General features: G+C 37.5%; 1 protein-coding gene across 2 annotated transcripts in view; it reads left to right on the plus strand.

Moving 5' to 3' along the window:
* The first annotated feature begins 1,566 nt into the window (after positions 1-1,566).
* LOC144971404 (ceramide phosphoethanolamine synthase-like) overlaps positions 1,567-19,300 on the plus strand; it is a 46,314-nt gene continuing 28,580 nt past the window's right edge. The window contains exons 1-4 of one of the 2 annotated variants that reach the window (XM_078912247.1): positions 1,567-2,057; positions 7,574-8,477; positions 10,086-10,208; positions 13,815-15,427. In XM_078912247.1, the coding sequence (XP_078768373.1) occupies positions 2,008-2,057; positions 7,574-8,477; positions 10,086-10,208; positions 13,815-14,045 (1,308 nt within the window). In that variant the 5' untranslated portion in view covers positions 1,567-2,007 and the 3' untranslated portion in view covers positions 14,046-15,427. Of the gene's footprint in view, positions 2,058-7,573; positions 8,478-10,085; positions 10,209-13,814; positions 15,428-19,300 lie in introns of those variants that run through there. The other variant, XM_078912248.1, reaches the window with a different exon arrangement.

The following is a 19,300-nucleotide window of genomic DNA, read 5'->3' on the forward strand; positions in this document are numbered from 1 at the left end:
TATGATCTGAACCAGTTTTAAGTTGAGTTATGCCATTCGTCAGGATCATATTTCATTTTCTATATTGAGTATGTAAGAGTTTAATAAAAAAGATTTTAAATGGAAATCATTCTTGTAAGAATCATACTGGAGGTTGGTGTATTTTTTTAACAGATCAGATCATATCATGTTTTTTAAAACATTCCTTGGCATCGTATATTCTTGATATGTAATAGTTAGGTGTCGATTTAAAGGAAAAGAACGGAGGGGGGGGGGGGGGTGGAGAGGGAGATCAATTAAATATTGTCATGTCTAATTTATTGAGGTACCTTTGCAAAATCCCGCCCACGATCAGCCAAAAAGTCAGTCATTTGATTTAAAACACTTATAACCAACTATAGTGTATTGCCTCAGAATAAAAAAAATATGTTACTAAACGTTACTTACTTATTTACAACTGTTTCCACGGATATTTCTTTTTAAAGACAGGACGATTCGGAGTTTCGATTTTGTTTGAGCGGGAGTTAGATGTTTTCACCTTCGGTTAATCTGAATTAGGTTGTGTAATATAGATCTAGGCCAACAGTACTCACAATAGGCGCTCCTACAACTCAATTTAGTAGGGGGGGGGGGGGGAATAATAATTAGACTTGATTGCTATACTTTTACTTTTTAAGGGTATACAAATCATCAAAAATCCACCAAAACAATCCGCCAGGCCATTTCTCCCTGTCACGCGATGATAAAAATCCGCCAATTTGGCAACACTGAACAGGCGCCGTGCTTCGGGGTATTAATATTATTCGACCTGTGTATTGCGGCAATATGCCGATACGAATGCCTGAATTATTTTGGTCCTCTATTGAAGAAGACCTTACCATCATATTATTATAAAAAGGGGCTGTGTGGCCTTGAGCAAGTCACCTCGCCCTAGCTCAAATTGCAGCACTGCACTGCGGCTGACTCCTGGGTTATTCCAGTCTTCCCTTGGAATAAAAATAGGCCCTCCAGACAAATTTCCCCAAGAGATGAATAAAGGGAATTTTAATTAATTAATTGATTTATCTATTATATTTCCTATGAGGATGAAGAATTAGAAAAAACAACTTTCTTTTATGTTTTACTCTATGAAAAAAAAAAAGAATTTTTGTTGCGAGAATATTTTTTTCTACTTCGACTAATGATAAGTGTGTTTATAGAATAAATAATTACATTTTAAAGTTATGAACCGTCGTCAAAAATTTACAATAGTTTATTAGGAAAATGTGCTTTTTATAAATAGAACACAAGGCACACCGACAGACAGTCACACGCACACACACATTCATAAGTAAACATGGTTTGCCGACATCGAATAAACATTTTAATCGACTTTGCTTATTTTATTTTATGAAATTGCAGTCTTTGGCAGTGTCTGCCGAAATTTATCCGGCAAATTCGCTCCGCTCAGTTTCACATTATCACCTGATCGGCGACGCCTTTGATGCCGTGTTTTGGTCTGAGTTAGCGGTGTGTTTTTATCGGTTCATTCAAATGTTCGTTCACCTGTCTCCCGAGTGACTGCCGACATACCGTGTTGCGAGGAATGTGTGGGGTGGATGATTTTACGACGCGTGACGGACCGAACCACTTATCGTACTATGGAATGGGCTGATATTACTGTGGACAAGTCGGCGGAGTGACTGTTTGTCGAGTTGCAATCATTGTAAGGACGGACGTGAAACAGGCCATAGCGACGGCGACTGAGGCACTTGTGGAGTTTTTCCAATTTCAATTTTGCGACATGAAAACAATGATAGCCATCACCCCGTTCCCGCAGGTGTGTCAAGCCAGGGCCTAGCCGTGGACCAGTCGGCCAGTCTTTGACACAGTGATCAAAGTGTCTCTTAGGACAGTTATAATTTTTGAGATTTAATTTACCTTTCCCGAAGGAAAGGCGCAGGACAATATTCAACAACCGATCGATTTGTTGTGATTTATATAAATAGAATACAAAGGGGACCAAACGTTGAATTCAATGCGACTACTATGACAGAGGAGAGGAGTAACGGGCCCTCTTGGCGACCTACTAAAGCAAGGTGAGTGTTTATTCAACAATAATACGTGACCGTCGTCTCAATACAGTAATATGTCAGCTCGACACTGGCGCCGAATAGATTCCTAATATCATTAAATAAATAAATAAATAAATAAATAAATAAATAAATAAATAAATAAATCTAACGCTGTCATTGGGGATGGAATTAATCATCCCTTTGTTTCTTCTAATGGCTGAAATAATATTGTATTCTCATCATTTGACTTCCAAGTCTTGTCCATCACATAACAGCATGTTGATGAGGCGGTCACGTGTGTTCTTGTTGTCATCTTGATTTTAGTTAATTTCATTATTTAACTATTTATTATCATATCATGTCATTGGTTATCATTGGTGGGCCAAGTGGCCCGGAATGTGTTCGAGCCCCGCTTCAGGTACTTTCGTTTTTTTTTTCATTGGGCAAGATTATTAACCCCCAAATTGCTCACTTGCACAACATGAGAGATCTAATCGCGTTGATGGTATACTATTGAGAAACATTTAGCAAGAGCTTAACCCTCTCCTTATCACACATAGTAAAATAGTTACATTTGTTACGATTCAACCAACCATTTTCTCATTCTGATTCCTTTTGTACATCACAACATATACAGAGAATATTTTGTTATAGCTATTAAAACTTGCCACTAGAGCATATTTTGCTAAACAATATTATATATTAATAGGCTGTACCTTTTGCTTTTCTGTTTGAATTAATAAATCTATTTTTGTTTAGGATGGGTGTGAAATTTTTCGGTAACATTCTGACAATGTATGGTAAGGAGAGAGAGTTAAATTCTGACATTCTGTTCAGTGTTTGCCTATTACATTCAATAACAACCTTAATAATCGTGTGAAGAGAGCAGTTTCGCGAAATTTTAGCCTGTTTTCAGCATTCGTATATAAAAGCTTTCGATATAATATACAATTTTTCTTCAATGTTCTCACTACTGTCCTCGCCTTGGGATAAATATTTATACGTACCTACCTACATACCTGTCTACCTACCTACCTATCTACATACCTACCTACCTACCTATCTACATGCTTGCCTATCTACCTACCTACCTACATGCTTGCCTATCTACCTACCTACCTACCCACACACATGCAAGGACAGACAGACAGATAGACAGATCGATAGATAGATACTTATTTAACTTGTTCTCTTTATTTATTATTTATTTATTGCCACAATGACAACGCGGAGTCCCCTACCAGCCATTGATTTTCTCATTTATTGACTTATGTGGTGTATTTTCACCCAAACAAAACATTTTCTTTACATTTTGGCCAGGGAAGTTTGACATCTAATACCAAGCAAACGATTTTTGTTTGTTTATTTATTTATTTATTTTTTAAAATTGTTTTTCATTATTCCGCCCAGAATTAATGATAAAATACTATTTATTCATTTCAGTTACTTAATATGGATTTCATTTCAATGGACAATTTAGGGAAACTATATTTCGGTAAACCACGGGGAGGGGGGGGGGGGGGGGCTAAGTTTAAACAATTCGGTGACGTTATTACAAACCCATCTAGTAACAAACTTTGTGCTTTACGTTCCCAGACAGCCTGCGGTCAATTCAGGTGTATAGGAGTTGTGTCAACAATATTTTCAGAGTCAATTAGGTAATGGCAACGAATAGAATGACGTCATTTGAATCTTTCGTCACAGCCAGAGTGAGCGGTGATCAGTTCTTACCAAAATAATGAACCACCTCAATTCGGTACTGTTTTGAGGTGAATAATATGACATCAACATCAATTATTATTGTATTTAAAAGTTTTAAGTTTACCGTTACGGTCATAGTAGTGTCCTTAACGATAAAAAAAATAAACACTTATTTTTACTACACTTTTATGTCTTAAGTCACAACAAGATCTTGACAGTCTCAAAACTCTTATCCAGAACCGTGACCAATGGAAACAATTAACAACTTGGATGGAGAGAGCAGATATAGATAATTCGACGTTGACGTTACTCGGGTCTTTGTTATTGTTTTTTTTTTGCCATCCGCGTTTATGAGTAATTCTTACTAAACTGTATTAACCAGACTATAAACGTTCATGGTTACACACAGCTATGTGTGTTGGTCCGTTACACTTCCGGATGGCAATGTTGTGAGCTTCTTAGCCAAGTGCATACTATCAATACTTATCGACTATGACTGAATCACACAATTCTCAGCAAGCGTCATTCGGACTGCGAGGCTTACTACTACTACTACTACTACTACTACTACTACTACTACTACTACTACTACTACTACTACTACTACTACTACTACTACTACTCTTTGTCTTTGTGATACGTAGACGTATTTGTCTTCTTTCCGAGAATGTCCACGGTGTCCATCCGTTGTTTGTAGTTACCAAGGCAATTGCCGCAACACCACTTATCATCGTAGATCGTCGTATGGACGCGAGAGGAGCCAGTTGCCACTGTATCGATCATCGACAGTGAGCCGTATCGATTAGGAGATAGGAAAGGCCTTATTATGGAATCAGTCACCACATCAAGGAATCATAGATGAAAAAGAAAAATATCAAGTCTGTTTTTAAGGGAATGGCTTGTGACCATAGCGTTCTATAAGGGGGCTATGCTTGTGACCCGAAGGGAATGGCTTGTGACCATAGCGCTCTATAGGGGGCTATGCTTGTGAATGGGCTGTGGAAGAATGTCTGTTAGATAAAGAAGCGCAACTTTTGTCGTTCGAGCCGACAGTATAATTATAGCCATGCAATCAAGCAATGTTGAGCGCAGTCAGTGACTCTATTCGAGGCAATGATTGCAAAACCCTGACTTCGCGAGATCCCAGGTTTGAGAGTATTTGCGAAGATGAGGGTCATTTAAATCGATCGATATTTGAAGGACGAGTTTTCTGGGACTTCCGAAAACTTTGATACATGCGACTTCTACATAGGAGTTTTCAGGAAGATGAAAGGAATTTTATTCGATTGATATTTGAAGGACGAGTTCTCTTGCCAAAATGTTGAAAACGTGATTTCCCAGGCAGTCAGCCAGTCCTGGCCTGGATTAGTTGGTCAGCCCAAATCAACAATCGTCAATCTAAGCGTCAATCGATGTTTTCAAGGCCACTGGCTGAGTACCGTGATTAATCCTGTAAGAAAGGAGGAAACAGGAAGCATTGGAGGTTATTCCGGTTTCTGTAGCGTGAACAAATAAATGGAACAACTTATTATTATTATTTTTTTATCACGAGTGATTTGACGTTTTAGCTGCTATATTATATTATAATGTGATCCATGGTGTCAACCGGTCTGATGTCGGGGAGAATTAGATAAAGAGATTTGAGTTTTAAGTTGAAATGCTCGGAATTACAACGTTTGAGTGAAACTGGAGAGGCTTCGTATGGGAACGATACAGACAATGGACGTTTCGGGTACAACAATACACAAAATAACGTGGAAAACAAATAAAATAAAATAAAATGCAAAACAACAATACACAAATTAACGTGGAATTAACGTGTATTGTTGTGCTGACGAAGGGTTTGTACCCGAAATGTCCATTGTCTGTATCGTTCCTATATGAAGCCTCTCCATTTTCACTCTTGCGTTAGTATTTTCACGATCGCAGGCTTCAGGCAGTCTCTACCGTTTTCTACAATTACAAGGTTTAAGAATTTAAGATTTAAAAAATAAATTTATGAAACAAATTTCCTCAATAAAAGCGTTTATTTTAAATCAAATTTCAAAGAGAAAGTTTAAAACTCAACTGAAAGCGTCCGTTTCACAAGGGTTTAATATTACCGTGTTTAGACCATTGGTCACCCATTATAATACCCGGCCTTATACTTTTACGTTTAGTCCATCAATCACAAATCCTATTAACCTTTGACCTAAACCTCACATTCGGTCCCTTATCTGTAAAAATCAATAACTGGCTTAACAAGTCATGCAGACTGGTGCCTGTTACTGTTGGGCATTGACTCAAAACCTGTTTCACTTTGTGATCACACAGCTTTGACTCATTAACATTATTTCAATCGATTTAAGTGACCGCTGACTTGTGAAAACAACTCATAAACCTTGACAATGAGTTTATGGCCTATGATGGGCTGATTTTATTACTTTGATATAGGAATTTAACTTTTCCTGACCAAAATTTTCATTTATTTATATATTATAAACTTCCCGCGACCTCAATGCCCCCATATCCTTTCTTCTCGATATTCTTTCCCTACATACTTCAGTGCGTCAAACAACCATCCCCCATTCCACCCCCACCCTCTCTCTCTCTCTTCTCTCTCTCTCTCTCTTTCTCTCTTTCTTCTCTCTTCTCTTTCTCTCTCTCTCTCTCTCTCTCTCTCTCTCTTTCTCTCTTTCTCTTTCTCTCTCTCACTCTCTCTCTATCTCTCTTTCTCTCTCTCACTTTCTCTCACTCTCTCTTTCTCTCTCTCTCTCACTCTCCCGCTCTCTCTCTCTCTCTCTCTCTCTCTACCTCTCTACCGCCCTGCTCCTTTTTCTTTAAATCTCCCCCCCCCCCTCTTTCTCTCTCTCTCTCTGAAAATAATTTTTAATGACAACTGAAATAAATATTATTATGGAACACAAACATGGCTCAACGTTTCTTGTCATTGCTTGTTATTAATTCATTACTTTTGTAAGTTTTCTAAGACTGTTAACGCAGATTAACATACCAGGCAACTAATAGGGAATGAGATTAGCGGAAGAGTAGCGTCCCTTGATTGGACGTCACCCATAGTCTGTGACGTCACCGGCGTAAAAGTTATTAGAGAGAGAACGTCATGTTGGTTGTGCGCGTGCGTCTCTCGTCCTCGCATCTTCCTCTAATCTCATTCCCTATAGAATGATGCCCGTTCCGTCCATGGAGATTGGATTCTTCATCAGTCCACAGCATAAAAGAAAGCAAACAAAAAATCATTAAAGGACATCACTTTATGAATCAGATAAGTTGGGTTAAAAATAAAATATTCATAATCTAGTGCACATGAATCAGATAAGTTGGGTTAAAAATAGAACATTCATAATCTGGTACACACGAATCAGATAAGTTGGGTTAAAAATAAAATATTCATAATCTGGTTTATATCGTACCAGAAATCCCATATTTGAAAAGACGTGTCGCTTTTTGTATTCGTGTCATCCATGATGTAGAATATTTTGAGAACTAATCATCTTTGTTTGTAACCTTAAGCTCACGGGGCAACCTAGATTATCAAGTACGAGTATTCTTGTTGATGTTTTAGCACATCCACATCCACATTCTATGTAAAGATATTTTGCATTCGTTTAATCGTTTTATCTGAGATGGACGTTAAATTCGGAAGTCCTCCTGGAGTCAAACCGAGTTGTCTTTGTCCAAATATTTTCACTGGTCGGACACGCTACATGTCTTGTGCTCTGTATTAAATGCACGCTGTTCCATCCCCACGAGACCAGAAAAGTGTAAAGCTCAAAGACCTCAGTGGTTACAATGAGTATACACTATGTAAATGAAGTCTTCCTTTTTCTTTTAATTTTCAGGCAAGATGCGACCTGCATTCTTTGTCCTTGCCCGGCTCTCACAGCCTACTGGACCAACCCGCCATCCTGTCCCAGACGAGTCTGCTGCGAGAGCAAATCATCATGCTGTTCCTATCTGTGCTTCAGAGACTCCAAAACTGTCTCTGTCTTCGTGACCACCGTATTCGTCACCTACTTCATCCTCATGGACATCGTTTTATATTGTTACTTCATGAAAGCAAGCCTTGTTGAAGGTTCGAAAGGAGGCGGTGCTGAAGAAATGTACACGCCGTTTACCCATCTTTCAGTGAAGGCTTTACTCAACGACCAGCCCAGTCAGTACCTTATTGCCCCGAGCACCGAATGGCTCGAGTATTTCACCAATTTCGCCAAAACGTTTTATTTCATCACGCCTAACGTGGTGTCGTTCGCTCATCTCATCGTGGGATTCATATCGGGTAAATTCGTTTCATCTGATAATCTAAACGACAGACGTATCGGGGTTTTCCTCTTTGAGTTTCGAACGTGGTTGGATGCTTTCGATGGTACCCTTTTCAGAGCTCAACCCGGGAACCACCTCAAATACAATTCCGTCCACAGCACTTTGGGATACTACATCGATTCAGTCTTTGATAGTCTCGGGGGAGCTTTTCTCTGTTTCGGAATTTATTTCTATTTGTTGAAAAGATTTGGTCCACCTCGCAATCAGTGTGCTTTGCCTTTTTGGTCATCCGGACCCTCAGACGTTCAAAACAAAGTGCCATTGGTAAGCGAAGGAGGCAAGGAAAGCTATTCCTCCCTCTACTTGTTTTGGAAAGCTTTTTCCTTTGGGATGGTGCTCCTCGTCTCTGCAGGAACCTGGGACAACATCGTTGTGCAGTTTTCTGAAGTTTTCCAAACAGAATTGAAAGATCCAAACTTAACTGTAAGTATGATGCAAGAATTCCCGATTTTTTGCTTTATTCGTAGTCGTCAGAATGCTTTATACTTTATGCCTTTGCAATATTCTTTGTTAACAAAAGCCCACCGATTGTAGTTGGCAGTTTCAATGTCAAACTGTAAGCATTGTTTTAATTCATTTCTGACATTTACTACATGCCAACATAAAAGCACAGTGTCCCCTACATATTGGCTTGTATCTGATGCCAATGGCTTGTATATGATATCTCCCATTTATCGTCTAATGATCTTGATGCCCTAGAATAACCCAACCCTCTTTTTTCCACATTTGTGACTCATCATCGCAAAACGGTATTTTCGGTGAATTGGATGCCTAAATTGAATTCTGATTTTTATTTACGAATCTTGAGCAATTCTATAATTTTTCCATTGGAAGAGTGAATTGTAGTTCTTAATTTTTAAAACATTTAATGTATTAATTCGGATATTTTTTACTTTAAAGTCAGTTTTTCAAAAAACTGAGCTCGTTCCGAGATAATGTCAGATTAACAAGTGGGTCACAATTTTGTTTCATTGCTGTATTTTGGCGAAGGTAGTAAATATATATATATATATATATAATATATATATATATATATAATATATATATATATATATTATGTATGCATGTGTGTGTTTGTGTGTGTGTGTGTGTGTGTGCGTGTATGTGAGTGTGTTTATGTGTGTGTTGATGTCATGAATATTTTATACACTATAATATTGTGGCTTATATTTTGACATTTCAAAAGTTCTTGTCTGTGTTGTGTGAAAGCATCAATTAAAATACTTTGCTCTCATTTTTATTTAGGGCGATTCAATAGGCTTCAACAGTCATGACGTCACTTCCCTCGTAATGGCGCATAGTAACTAAGTAACTGGCTCTAAACTATCGGAACAATGGCGGACGCCCTTATGAAATATTTCTCCGACGAGCATAAAAGTGTAACCAGAGGAGAAAAACATTATAAATATGATCATGTTTTGACTTTTATACATTCTGATCACATGACATATGAGAAGTTCTCGCCAGCATGAAGAATAAAAAATACCAATTTTCTTTGTTTAGAACCACGGTGCTCGCCGTTGCTGGACGACGTGATATCAGACCATTGAATCCAATTGCCAGCCTCCGCAGTGGGAGAAGATGAATTGCAATGGCGTGGAGTTTCTTTAGCGATGAGTATCAATGACTCGTCCTAATGCGGGCATCCCTGCGGCTGTAAAAAAAAAAAAAACACAGACTAAATTATTATCTTCTATTATCGCCGATGTGGTCTAATGGTATGACACTTGCTTTCGGTTTGGAAGGTCCTTGGTTCGAGCCTCGCTCGGCGCATAGTTGAGTCCTCGGAGAAGGCTCTTTACTCCCATTCTCTCACCGTACTCAGGTGTAAAATGAGTACCTCATCGTTAACAGCGTTGTCTCTATCCGAAAAAAATTGTACATCGCCTAACAGGCGTCATGTCCCGTCCTAAACGTTAAATGCTGCTGTTGGCCAGGGGCCCCTTGTAAAGCGCTTTGAGCACATTAAGTGGCTATTGCGCTATATATAAAAGCTCAATTTTTTTCTTATATTCTCCTCTCCTTCCTCAGGCCCTCCAGTTGGAGTTGTCCCATTCCAACACGACTGTTTTTCTCTTCCAACTATGGAGACTTATTGGCTCACAGTGTATGCTCAACTATATCCTCATTACAATCTTTTATGACAAAATATGGGTGAGTAGCTAGATAGGAATTACAAAAGTACGTACGGCTTTGTTGTCTAGTTGCCTGTACCTACGGTTCGAATCCTGCTGTGGTCGGCGAGACAGTGAGGTTTTCGAGCAGCCTTTTTAATCACATTTTCTCACAACACTCATGTGTAAAATGAGAACCTGGCCTGTAACAGCGTTGTCTTTGTCTGAAAAAATAAATGACATTGCGCTATACATATGTGTCTCGTCCTACATGTTAGGTTTTGCTAGAAGTTCCTTATAAAATGCTTTGATTGTATTAAGTGAACGTTGCGCAATATAGAATGCCACTGAATTAAAGTATTGAAAACCTAATTTAATTCAAGAATTAATGCGTTCACTTCATTGTTAATGTAAAAATTAACTTGTTTGATGAACAGGGCTCCTGATAGCTCAGTTTATAGAACACGCACTTCACAAGGAACAAGTTCGGTCTCCAGTGCAGTCGTAAGTTGTTTTCTTTGTTTTGTTTTTTTTCTGACCCCTCTGTCCAGCCAGCAGTGATCGAGTGGGTAGCTAGGTCAGTAAGATCTGACGGAAAGTACTTTGTGATAGATTAGAGGTTTATACGGAGCAATTAACCAGTAGATTTTTGACCAATCAAAACATAGAATTTGTGACACAACTTCATACGTGGTTGGACAAGCATAGTTGTTTGTTTTTAAACAATAATGTGAATGATATCGACCTCTCTCTGATCGTTGTTATTCTGTATATAGATAGAATGAAGTTGACGTCACTCACTTCTTTGTTATGTTTTTTTTTTTGCCATCCATGTTTATGAGTAATTGTCACAAAACTGTTTGAAGCAGACTATTACTATTAGCGTTCAAGGTTACACATAGTCTTGTGTGTTGGTCCGTTATATTACCGGATTGCAATGTTGTGAGTTTCTTAGCTATCTATAGATAGTATGCGCTTGGCTTAGAAGCTCATAACATTGCCATCCGGAAGTATAACGGATCAACACACAAAACTGTGTGTATCCATGAACGTTTATAGTCAGGTTAATACAGTTCAGTGAGTAATGCTCATAAACGCGGATGGCAAAAAACAATAACAAAGGCCTGAGTGACGTCATCTTCGAACTATCTATAGATAGTATGCGCTTGGCTAAGAAGCTCATAACATTGCCATCCGGAAGTATAACGGACCAACACACAAAACTGTGTGTATCCATGAACGTTTATAGTCGGGTTAATACAGTTCGGTGAGCATTACTCATAAACGCGGATAGCAAAAAACAATAACAAAGACCTGAATGACGTCATCTTCGAACTATCTATAACGCCAAATGTGTGACTAGCTATCACACGATTTTCTCGGTCATAGTTTTTTGTGTTGGTTTTATAGATAGTATGCGCTTGGCTAAGAAGCTCACAATATTGCCATCCGGAAGTATAACGGACCAACACACAAAACTCTGTGTAACAATGAAGATTTATAGTCTGGTTAATGCAGTTTAGTGAGAATTACTCATAAACGCGGTTGGCAAAAAACAAAAACAAAAACAAAAAACAATAACAAAGACCCGAGTGACGTCATTTTCATTCTATCTATAGATAGTGTGCGCTTGGCTAAGAAACTCACAACATTACCATCCGGAACTATAATGTACCAACACACAAAGTTATGTGATTTTTTAATTAATGGCGCGTGTTTTTTCTTGTTCTTCTCAGCTGTCCCTTTTATCAAAAGTTGTAAAAATTTGTGTCAACCTCCTAATCTATTTTGTCTTAACTGAATATATATTTTAGACTGTATTGATGCCGTATCAAAAAAGTTTTCTTCTTTCCTACGTATAAAAAATAAAAAAGGACTTTAAAACCGCTGTCATAAAATTAGAGATTTTACACTGCTAAATGTCAGCAAGTTACGCACCAGGAAGTAAGAGAAGAATTCGTTTTTCCAAAAAATTCTTGTGCTGACACGGCAGTTTCGGTTAGTGGTTATGAGTTCACGCCATACAAGTTTCCGAATAAAAACAACGCGCTTTAATTATTATTGATGTTGTGCGCTTGGCTAAGAAACTCACAATATTGCCACCCGGAAATATAACGGATCAACTCAAAAAACTGTGTGGAACCTTGAACGTTTATAGTCTGGTTAATACAGTATAGTGAGAATTACTCATAAACATGGATTGCATAAAACAATAACAAAGACATGAGTGACATCAACTTCGTTCTACCTATAAAGTTACAACTTATTATGTAGTTTGCATCCAATTTTGAATCTGTCATTTATTGCATTTTATCTACATCATGTCGCAATTTTCGAAGCCTGATATGAAATCTCTAGCTTTAAATCATTTGAAATAGTTATTAGATATAGTATACTCAATATTGTCAAATTAACAATGAATGCTGTTTATATAACCTTGAAAAAATGTATCTATGGATGAACGTTTCACACAGCATTTAAATGTTTTTTTAAAACATAGAAGCTCTAAAACGATACGATACGATACGGAATCTCTATCGGTTCTTCTACCTAAAGCTGCGAAAAGAAGTCCACTTTATCGATAAACCGTCAAAAAGGACGGTTATGGAATTGGAATTTTACAATCAACCCTGAGATTCGCAGGTTATCTTACAGAATGTGATGGTTGATGTGCCCAATATTTCTTTGTTGTTGTTGTTGTTGTTGTTGTTGTTGGGTTTTTTTTTTTGGTGTTGCTGATGTTGTTGTTATTGTTTTTTTGTTGTTGTTGTTGTTGTTGTTGTTGTTGTTGTCGAACACATGCACATATTTGTGGAAACAATGTTTCATAAATTGATGAATTTCTACTTTTGACCAATCTACATTAAATTTATGTAATCATCTTTAGCATAAACACAAGCTATTTCTATAAATTTGGAAATCAAAATAATGTTGAAAGTGCGTAATGTTCACTTTTATCTCTACTCATCAGTCATGTGTATTGATAGTTATAAAATGTAGATGTTTGATGATTAAGGATTTACATTCATTCCTTCATAATCAGATACTGACTGTACATCGTATACGTTTCAATTAATATAACATTCCATTTTAACAAATTCCTTCAAAAGGAATAAGCGGAAAATTCATAATTTTGATTCTGTAAATGATCTTTGAGTTCCGATCCTTACCAGTTATCGATTTTAATATAGCTGTACTAATCGAAATCCTTTTTTGTTGTTTTAAAATTCATGAAAAATGTATTTTAATTAAGACAAATTGATTCAGATGTTCATATACATTTTTGGCAGCTGTGCATCGAGGGTCAGCTGAGAAAAAGAAGAAAAAGACGCGCCACTTATTAAAACTCTGACTATATGAATATTTGTCCGAGCACGCGAGAAGGTGTGTCACAAATTCCGTGTTTCGATTGGTCAAAAATCTACTGGTCAATGTTGCTTTAAGTTTAAGCTTGAAAAATTTCAGATTCAGTTTTTAAACACGGACGAATAGCTTGGTTGGAACGTGCAGAATATTTCTTCTCGTCTGTGAATAAGTTTGATCTAGAATTTACCTCGTCATTGGGATTTTTTCTTGTTTGTGACTTTATGTATATGATATATTTTGTCATTGTCATACTAATTTTCATCCCATCTTATTTCTTCAGGAGTTTCTAAAAGGCACTCAATATCTGCTCATGATAATGATTGTCAGTTTGTACGTTATGTCGGTGGTGTACATCAATCAGGTGAGCTTATCCAACCATTCCATCATCATCATCATCATCATCATCATCATCATCATCATCATCATCATCATCATCATCATCATCATCATCATCATTATTACAATCATCAAGACATCATCGTCGTCCTCAGTTGCAAAATTTAATCATTGATCGTATGGTTGAAAAGAAAACTGGCGTTGGCTCCTTGGATCAGACGATTTCTCTATTCCTATAAATATGGAAATAAGTTTACGTCACCCTGATCTTTTTTATTGTATTCAGACCACCAGTTGGTTTATTAGTCTCACTAAACTATTTAAATCAGACTATAAACGTTTAAGGTCAGAGAAAGTTTATTGTGAGTTCTGTACTCTGGTTTGGCTGGCAAATGTTTGGGGTTTCATATTTAACATCAGTAGGCAGTGACATATATTGTAAGAGTAATGGTACAAAAAGTACGCCTAAATGGGTCTGGCCTAAATTTCCAGGGTTTTTTTCATGGTACGTCAAATATGTGGGTCACACATAACTAGTCTTGCCAGTCTTGAATTTTGACTTAATGGAAGGCGAACCATACATGTTCATTTTCAAGTATTTTATTCTTTCTTTTTAAAACTGTTGTATTGATTTTTTTTCTTCAATAGTCTCATTGTTATTGTTCAGTCAGTTGTCAAAAATACAGCGGCGTGGCGTATTGACGGCATATGGTGGTGCCATGATTAGAAAAAAAAATTCTAATACAGTGAACACGGTTAAGAGGAGAGAGCACGACATATTAAAAACTCTCTTTTATGGAAGGGTGGGGGAGGGTCGATGGTTTCTACGAGTGGACAAAACTTACAAAAACAAATAATTCATGAAAACAACAAGCCACAACACTGAGATACAAGTCCCGTATGAAAAGGTCTTTGTAATTATTCTTTGTCCACCATTTAAAGGATTGGATTTGGTAGATAATGCAATCAATATGTTATAAATGTAAATCAAAAGAGAAAAAAAAACCTATGACAGAAATTACTTACTTTTAGTACTTGTAAAAAAAATCTGCACTGCGATGTTTCATCTCTGCAAATCTTTTTATAATGTGTTTATTGAAATCTAGAATGGCATCTATTTCAACTTTGTGAATTGACAGAATCATTAATGAATTTAACCGCTCCTGTTTCATTGAATTTCGCAACAAAAAAATTTCACTCTTTTAAGGGTGCTAAAACAACGTTCAGGAGGTTAAGAAATACGATGGAAGTGGTTAAGGTCACTATAGCCTATAGATGTCCATGATTTGTCAGTGTTTGTTGTATCTGTAAAAAGTAGACAAGAAAAACAAAAGACTAAACTAACTGTGAGCCATTCATGCCTGTCATACCATGTCACTGAAAAAGAGCGTTTTCGAGATTTCCACACCTGTGTTAATTCAAAATCAGTTGGTTGGTGAGGAACTAGTCTTTTTATTTCTAATGTGTCATCTAGTGTCAATCTCCCAAACGGTCGGTGAAGTAAAGAGTCAACTTGATTCATTGCAATTCATTGTTTAACAAAACAAAACTTCAAAATATATCTCAAATAATGGAAATCAGTGGAATACGATTAATGATTGCACAAATAAAAGGTAGATTCAGATCTTAAAGCATCACAAAGAAAAAATCACTCCACTTAAGTACTTAAAAATCTAAAAACACACCAAAAGTATAACTGTTGACAGTCTTCGCTTTCTTTCTCTGACTGACACAAATACACACGCACAAACACACACACACACACACACACACACACACAAATAAACACTCAATAACACGTAACCATCAACTCGGCACTACAAGCAAGAAAAATGTTGGTAAATTCGTCCACAATGCTTCGTTGCAAAGAATTACTTTATTCAATAATCGTGAAAAAGAGGTGGGGGGTTTGATATGTCATATTTTAAAGTTTTATGATGTTTTTCTTTGCTGCTTACAAATAAACTTGACAATGATCAGTGTTTTTGACAGTTAATGTAATATTTTGGATGGCCGAAGTTACCCTACATTGGCAATTGCCTAAAATAAACGTTTTTGAACTTTGAACCTAATTTGGCGCATCCCCCAGTCCAACGGTGGAGCTCTCAGATCCTGGCACAAGTCGAGGGGTTTTCCGCTATTTGAAGATAGTATAATTCGACCTAGTTTCTCGCTCAATCAGCTGTCGCGATACTAATGGATATAGCATTAATTGGAGCTCGGATTGCTTTGCACCACGGTGTTTGATTTAGTCACTACTTCGCGGATTGATGTCACCAACACACGAGTCGGCGCAGTGCGTGACTCGGAATCTTGAATAGAGTGGAGACTAAAAAGGCAGTATGTTGTTGGCGAGTTGGCGAAAGACAGTGGAGTTAAAATCTCTGTTTTATTTTTAATTAAATTATGCTGTTAATGATTTTTTAAAAGATTGGTGCGGTGCCTGGCACCATTCGATCCAATGGCCCCACGCCACTGCAAAAATATATTTTTATCTATTCTAATTTCTATTCTGCTATACATGGTTGATTGCATAAACCACCTTACTCTGACAAGAAACGATTTTTCATTTTGGAAAGAAAAGTTTTGGTTCACATTTTGATTGATTAAGGCAAACCCCAAACTCGTCGAAAATTCTCAAACCAGAAACCTTAAAAAAACATTTTGTTTATAAGAAGTAAATGTTTTCACATCAAAATAAAAAAGGTGTTTTGCCCGAGTTTTTATGATGGTTTTGATCATCCAAATAGCTTCAGATATTGAAGCCATATCAAATTTTATTGTAATTTAATGTCAAACATTTGAGGTAAAATAACTCCTGTTTTGATCAAAAGTCCATCTAAATGAATTCTATAAAGATTAAAGAAACGCACGAAAGACATTAGATAGTTTCCATCGGCTCAAATCGATCGAAAAAAAAAGAATTGACTGTTTTATTTTTTATTCTAGAGTTGCCTCCAGGCAAGAAGTTTCATTTCACGCAATCAAAGATACAATAAGACTCTAAGACTGATCCTATGATTTTTCTAACCGTCCAACAATATGTCCAACGTTTGGCATCAAAGAGACAAATCAATTAAAAGCGACGTCGATTTTAAAATTCTCCTAATATTATCCACCTTTAAAACTTGTTATTTTCTTTCTTGTTGTTTTTTCAGTATATAAATTCATACCAGTGTTTACACATGACTTTGATGTGTGTGTGTGTTATGACTTTTATTGATTATTTTTGTCACACGTTTTACGTAATGTGCATGTCGATTTTAGAGCACTATAAATAAACTGACAAGGGACAAAGAAAAGATGGTTGTGGTAGTAGTAGTAGTAGTAGTAGTAGTAGTAGTAGTAGTAGTAGTAGTAGTAGTAGTAGTAGTAGTAGTAGTAGTAGTAGTAGTAGTAGTAGTAGTAGTAGTAGTAGTAGTAGAAGTAGTGGTAGTGATAGTGATAGTGGTAGTAGTAGTAGTAGTAGTAGTAGTAGTAGTGGTAGTGATAGTAGTAGTAGTAGTAGTAGTAGTAGTAGTAGTAGTAGTAGTAGTAGTAGTAGTAGTAGTAGTAGTAATAGTAGTAGTAGTGAAGTGAATAGAAAAGTGCCAGAAGACAATAGAGAATAAAAATTTTTCGCGGCGGTGGTGGGGTTTGAACCTGCGACCTTATTGGTACGACAACTCCGCCTGGCAGGTGAGAGCGTGGCTCTACCGTGTGAGCTATCCACGAACACAAAAATATTCGTTTCAAACTCAAAGTCATTACTAGATCCCTCTCTCACCCACTACTTGAGACCGCCGATTCGTTCGTACACCACCATCGCGAATAATTTTGACCAGCAGTTAAGCTTAATAGCCAATATTCTCAACACAAACATATAACATAGAAACGATTGAGACATTGAGTATGCTCCGGTGTATGGGGTGAATTTTTAATTCAGAACAGTGAGTGGAGCAGGCACTTATGTTGGTAACAACAAGATATGAAGTGAATAGAAAAGTGCCAGAAGACAATAGAGAATAAAAATTTTTCGCGGCGGTGGTGGGGTTTGAACCTGCGACCTTATTGGTACGACAACTCCGCCTGGCAGGTGAGAGCGTGGCTCTACCGTGTGAGCTATCCACGAACACAAAAATATTCGTTTCAAACTCAAAGTCATTACTAGATCCCTCTCTCACCCACTACTTGAGACCGCCGATTCGTTCGTACACCACCATCGCGAATAATTTTGACCAGCAGTTAAGCTTAATAGCCAATATTCTCAACACAAACATATAACATAGAAACGATTGAGACATTGAGTATGCTCCGGTGTATGGGGTGAATTTTTAATTCAGAAAAGTGAGTGGAGCAGGCACTTATGTTGGTAACAACAAGATATGAAGTGAATAGAAAAGTGCCAGAAGACAATAGAGAATAAAAATTTTTCGCGGCGGTGGTGGGGTTTGAACCTGCGACCTTATTGGTACGACAACTCCGCCTGGCAGGTGAGAGCGTGGCTCTACCGTGTGAGCTATCCACGAACACAAAAATATTCGTTTCAAACTCAAAGTCATTACTAGATCCCTCTCTCACCCACTACTTGAGACCGCCGATTCGTTCGTACACCACCATCGCGAATAATTTTGACCAGCAGTTAAGCTTAATAGCCAATATATTCACACAAACATATAACATAGAAACGATGAGACATTGAGTATGCTCCGGTGTATGGGGTGAATTTTTAATTCAGAAAAGTGAGTGGAGCAGGCACTTATGTTGGTAACAACAAGATTGAAGTGAATAGAAAGTGCCAGAAGACAATAGAGAATAAAAATTTTTCGCGGCGGTGTGGGGTTTGAACCTGCGACCTTATTGGTACGACAACCCGCCTGGCAGGTGAGAGCGTGGCTCACCGGTGACTATCCACGAACACAAAAATATTCGTTTCAAACTCAAAGTCATACAATCCCTCTCTCACCACTACTTGAACCGCCGATTCGTTCGTACACCACCATCGCGAATAATTTTGACCAGCAGTTAAGCTTAATAGCCAATATTCTCAACACAACTATAACATAGAAACGATTGAAATTGGTATGCTCCGGTGTATGGGTGAATTTAATCAGAAAGTGGTGGAGCAGGCACTTATTTGTAACAAAAAATGAGTGAATAGAAAGTGCCAGAAGACAATAGAGAATAAAATTTCGCGGCGGTGGTGGGTTTGAACTGCGACCTTATTGTACGACAACTCCGCTGCGGTGAGAGCGTGCTCTACCGTGTGACTATCCACGAACACAAATATTCGTTTCAAACTCAAAGTCATTACTAATCCTCTCTCACCCACTACTGAGACGCCGATCGTTCGTACACCACCATCGCGAATAATTTGACACAGTTAAGCTTAATAGCCAATATTCTCAACAAACAATAACAAGAAACGATTGAGACATTGAGATGCTCCGG

Source organism: Berghia stephanieae, chromosome 4 (genome assembly GCF_034508935.2).
Source record: "Berghia stephanieae isolate SIO BIC M18660-M18661 chromosome 4, UCSD_Bste_1.3, whole genome shotgun sequence".
Classification (NCBI taxonomy): Eukaryota; Metazoa; Mollusca; class Gastropoda; order Nudibranchia; family Aeolidiidae; genus Berghia; species Berghia stephanieae.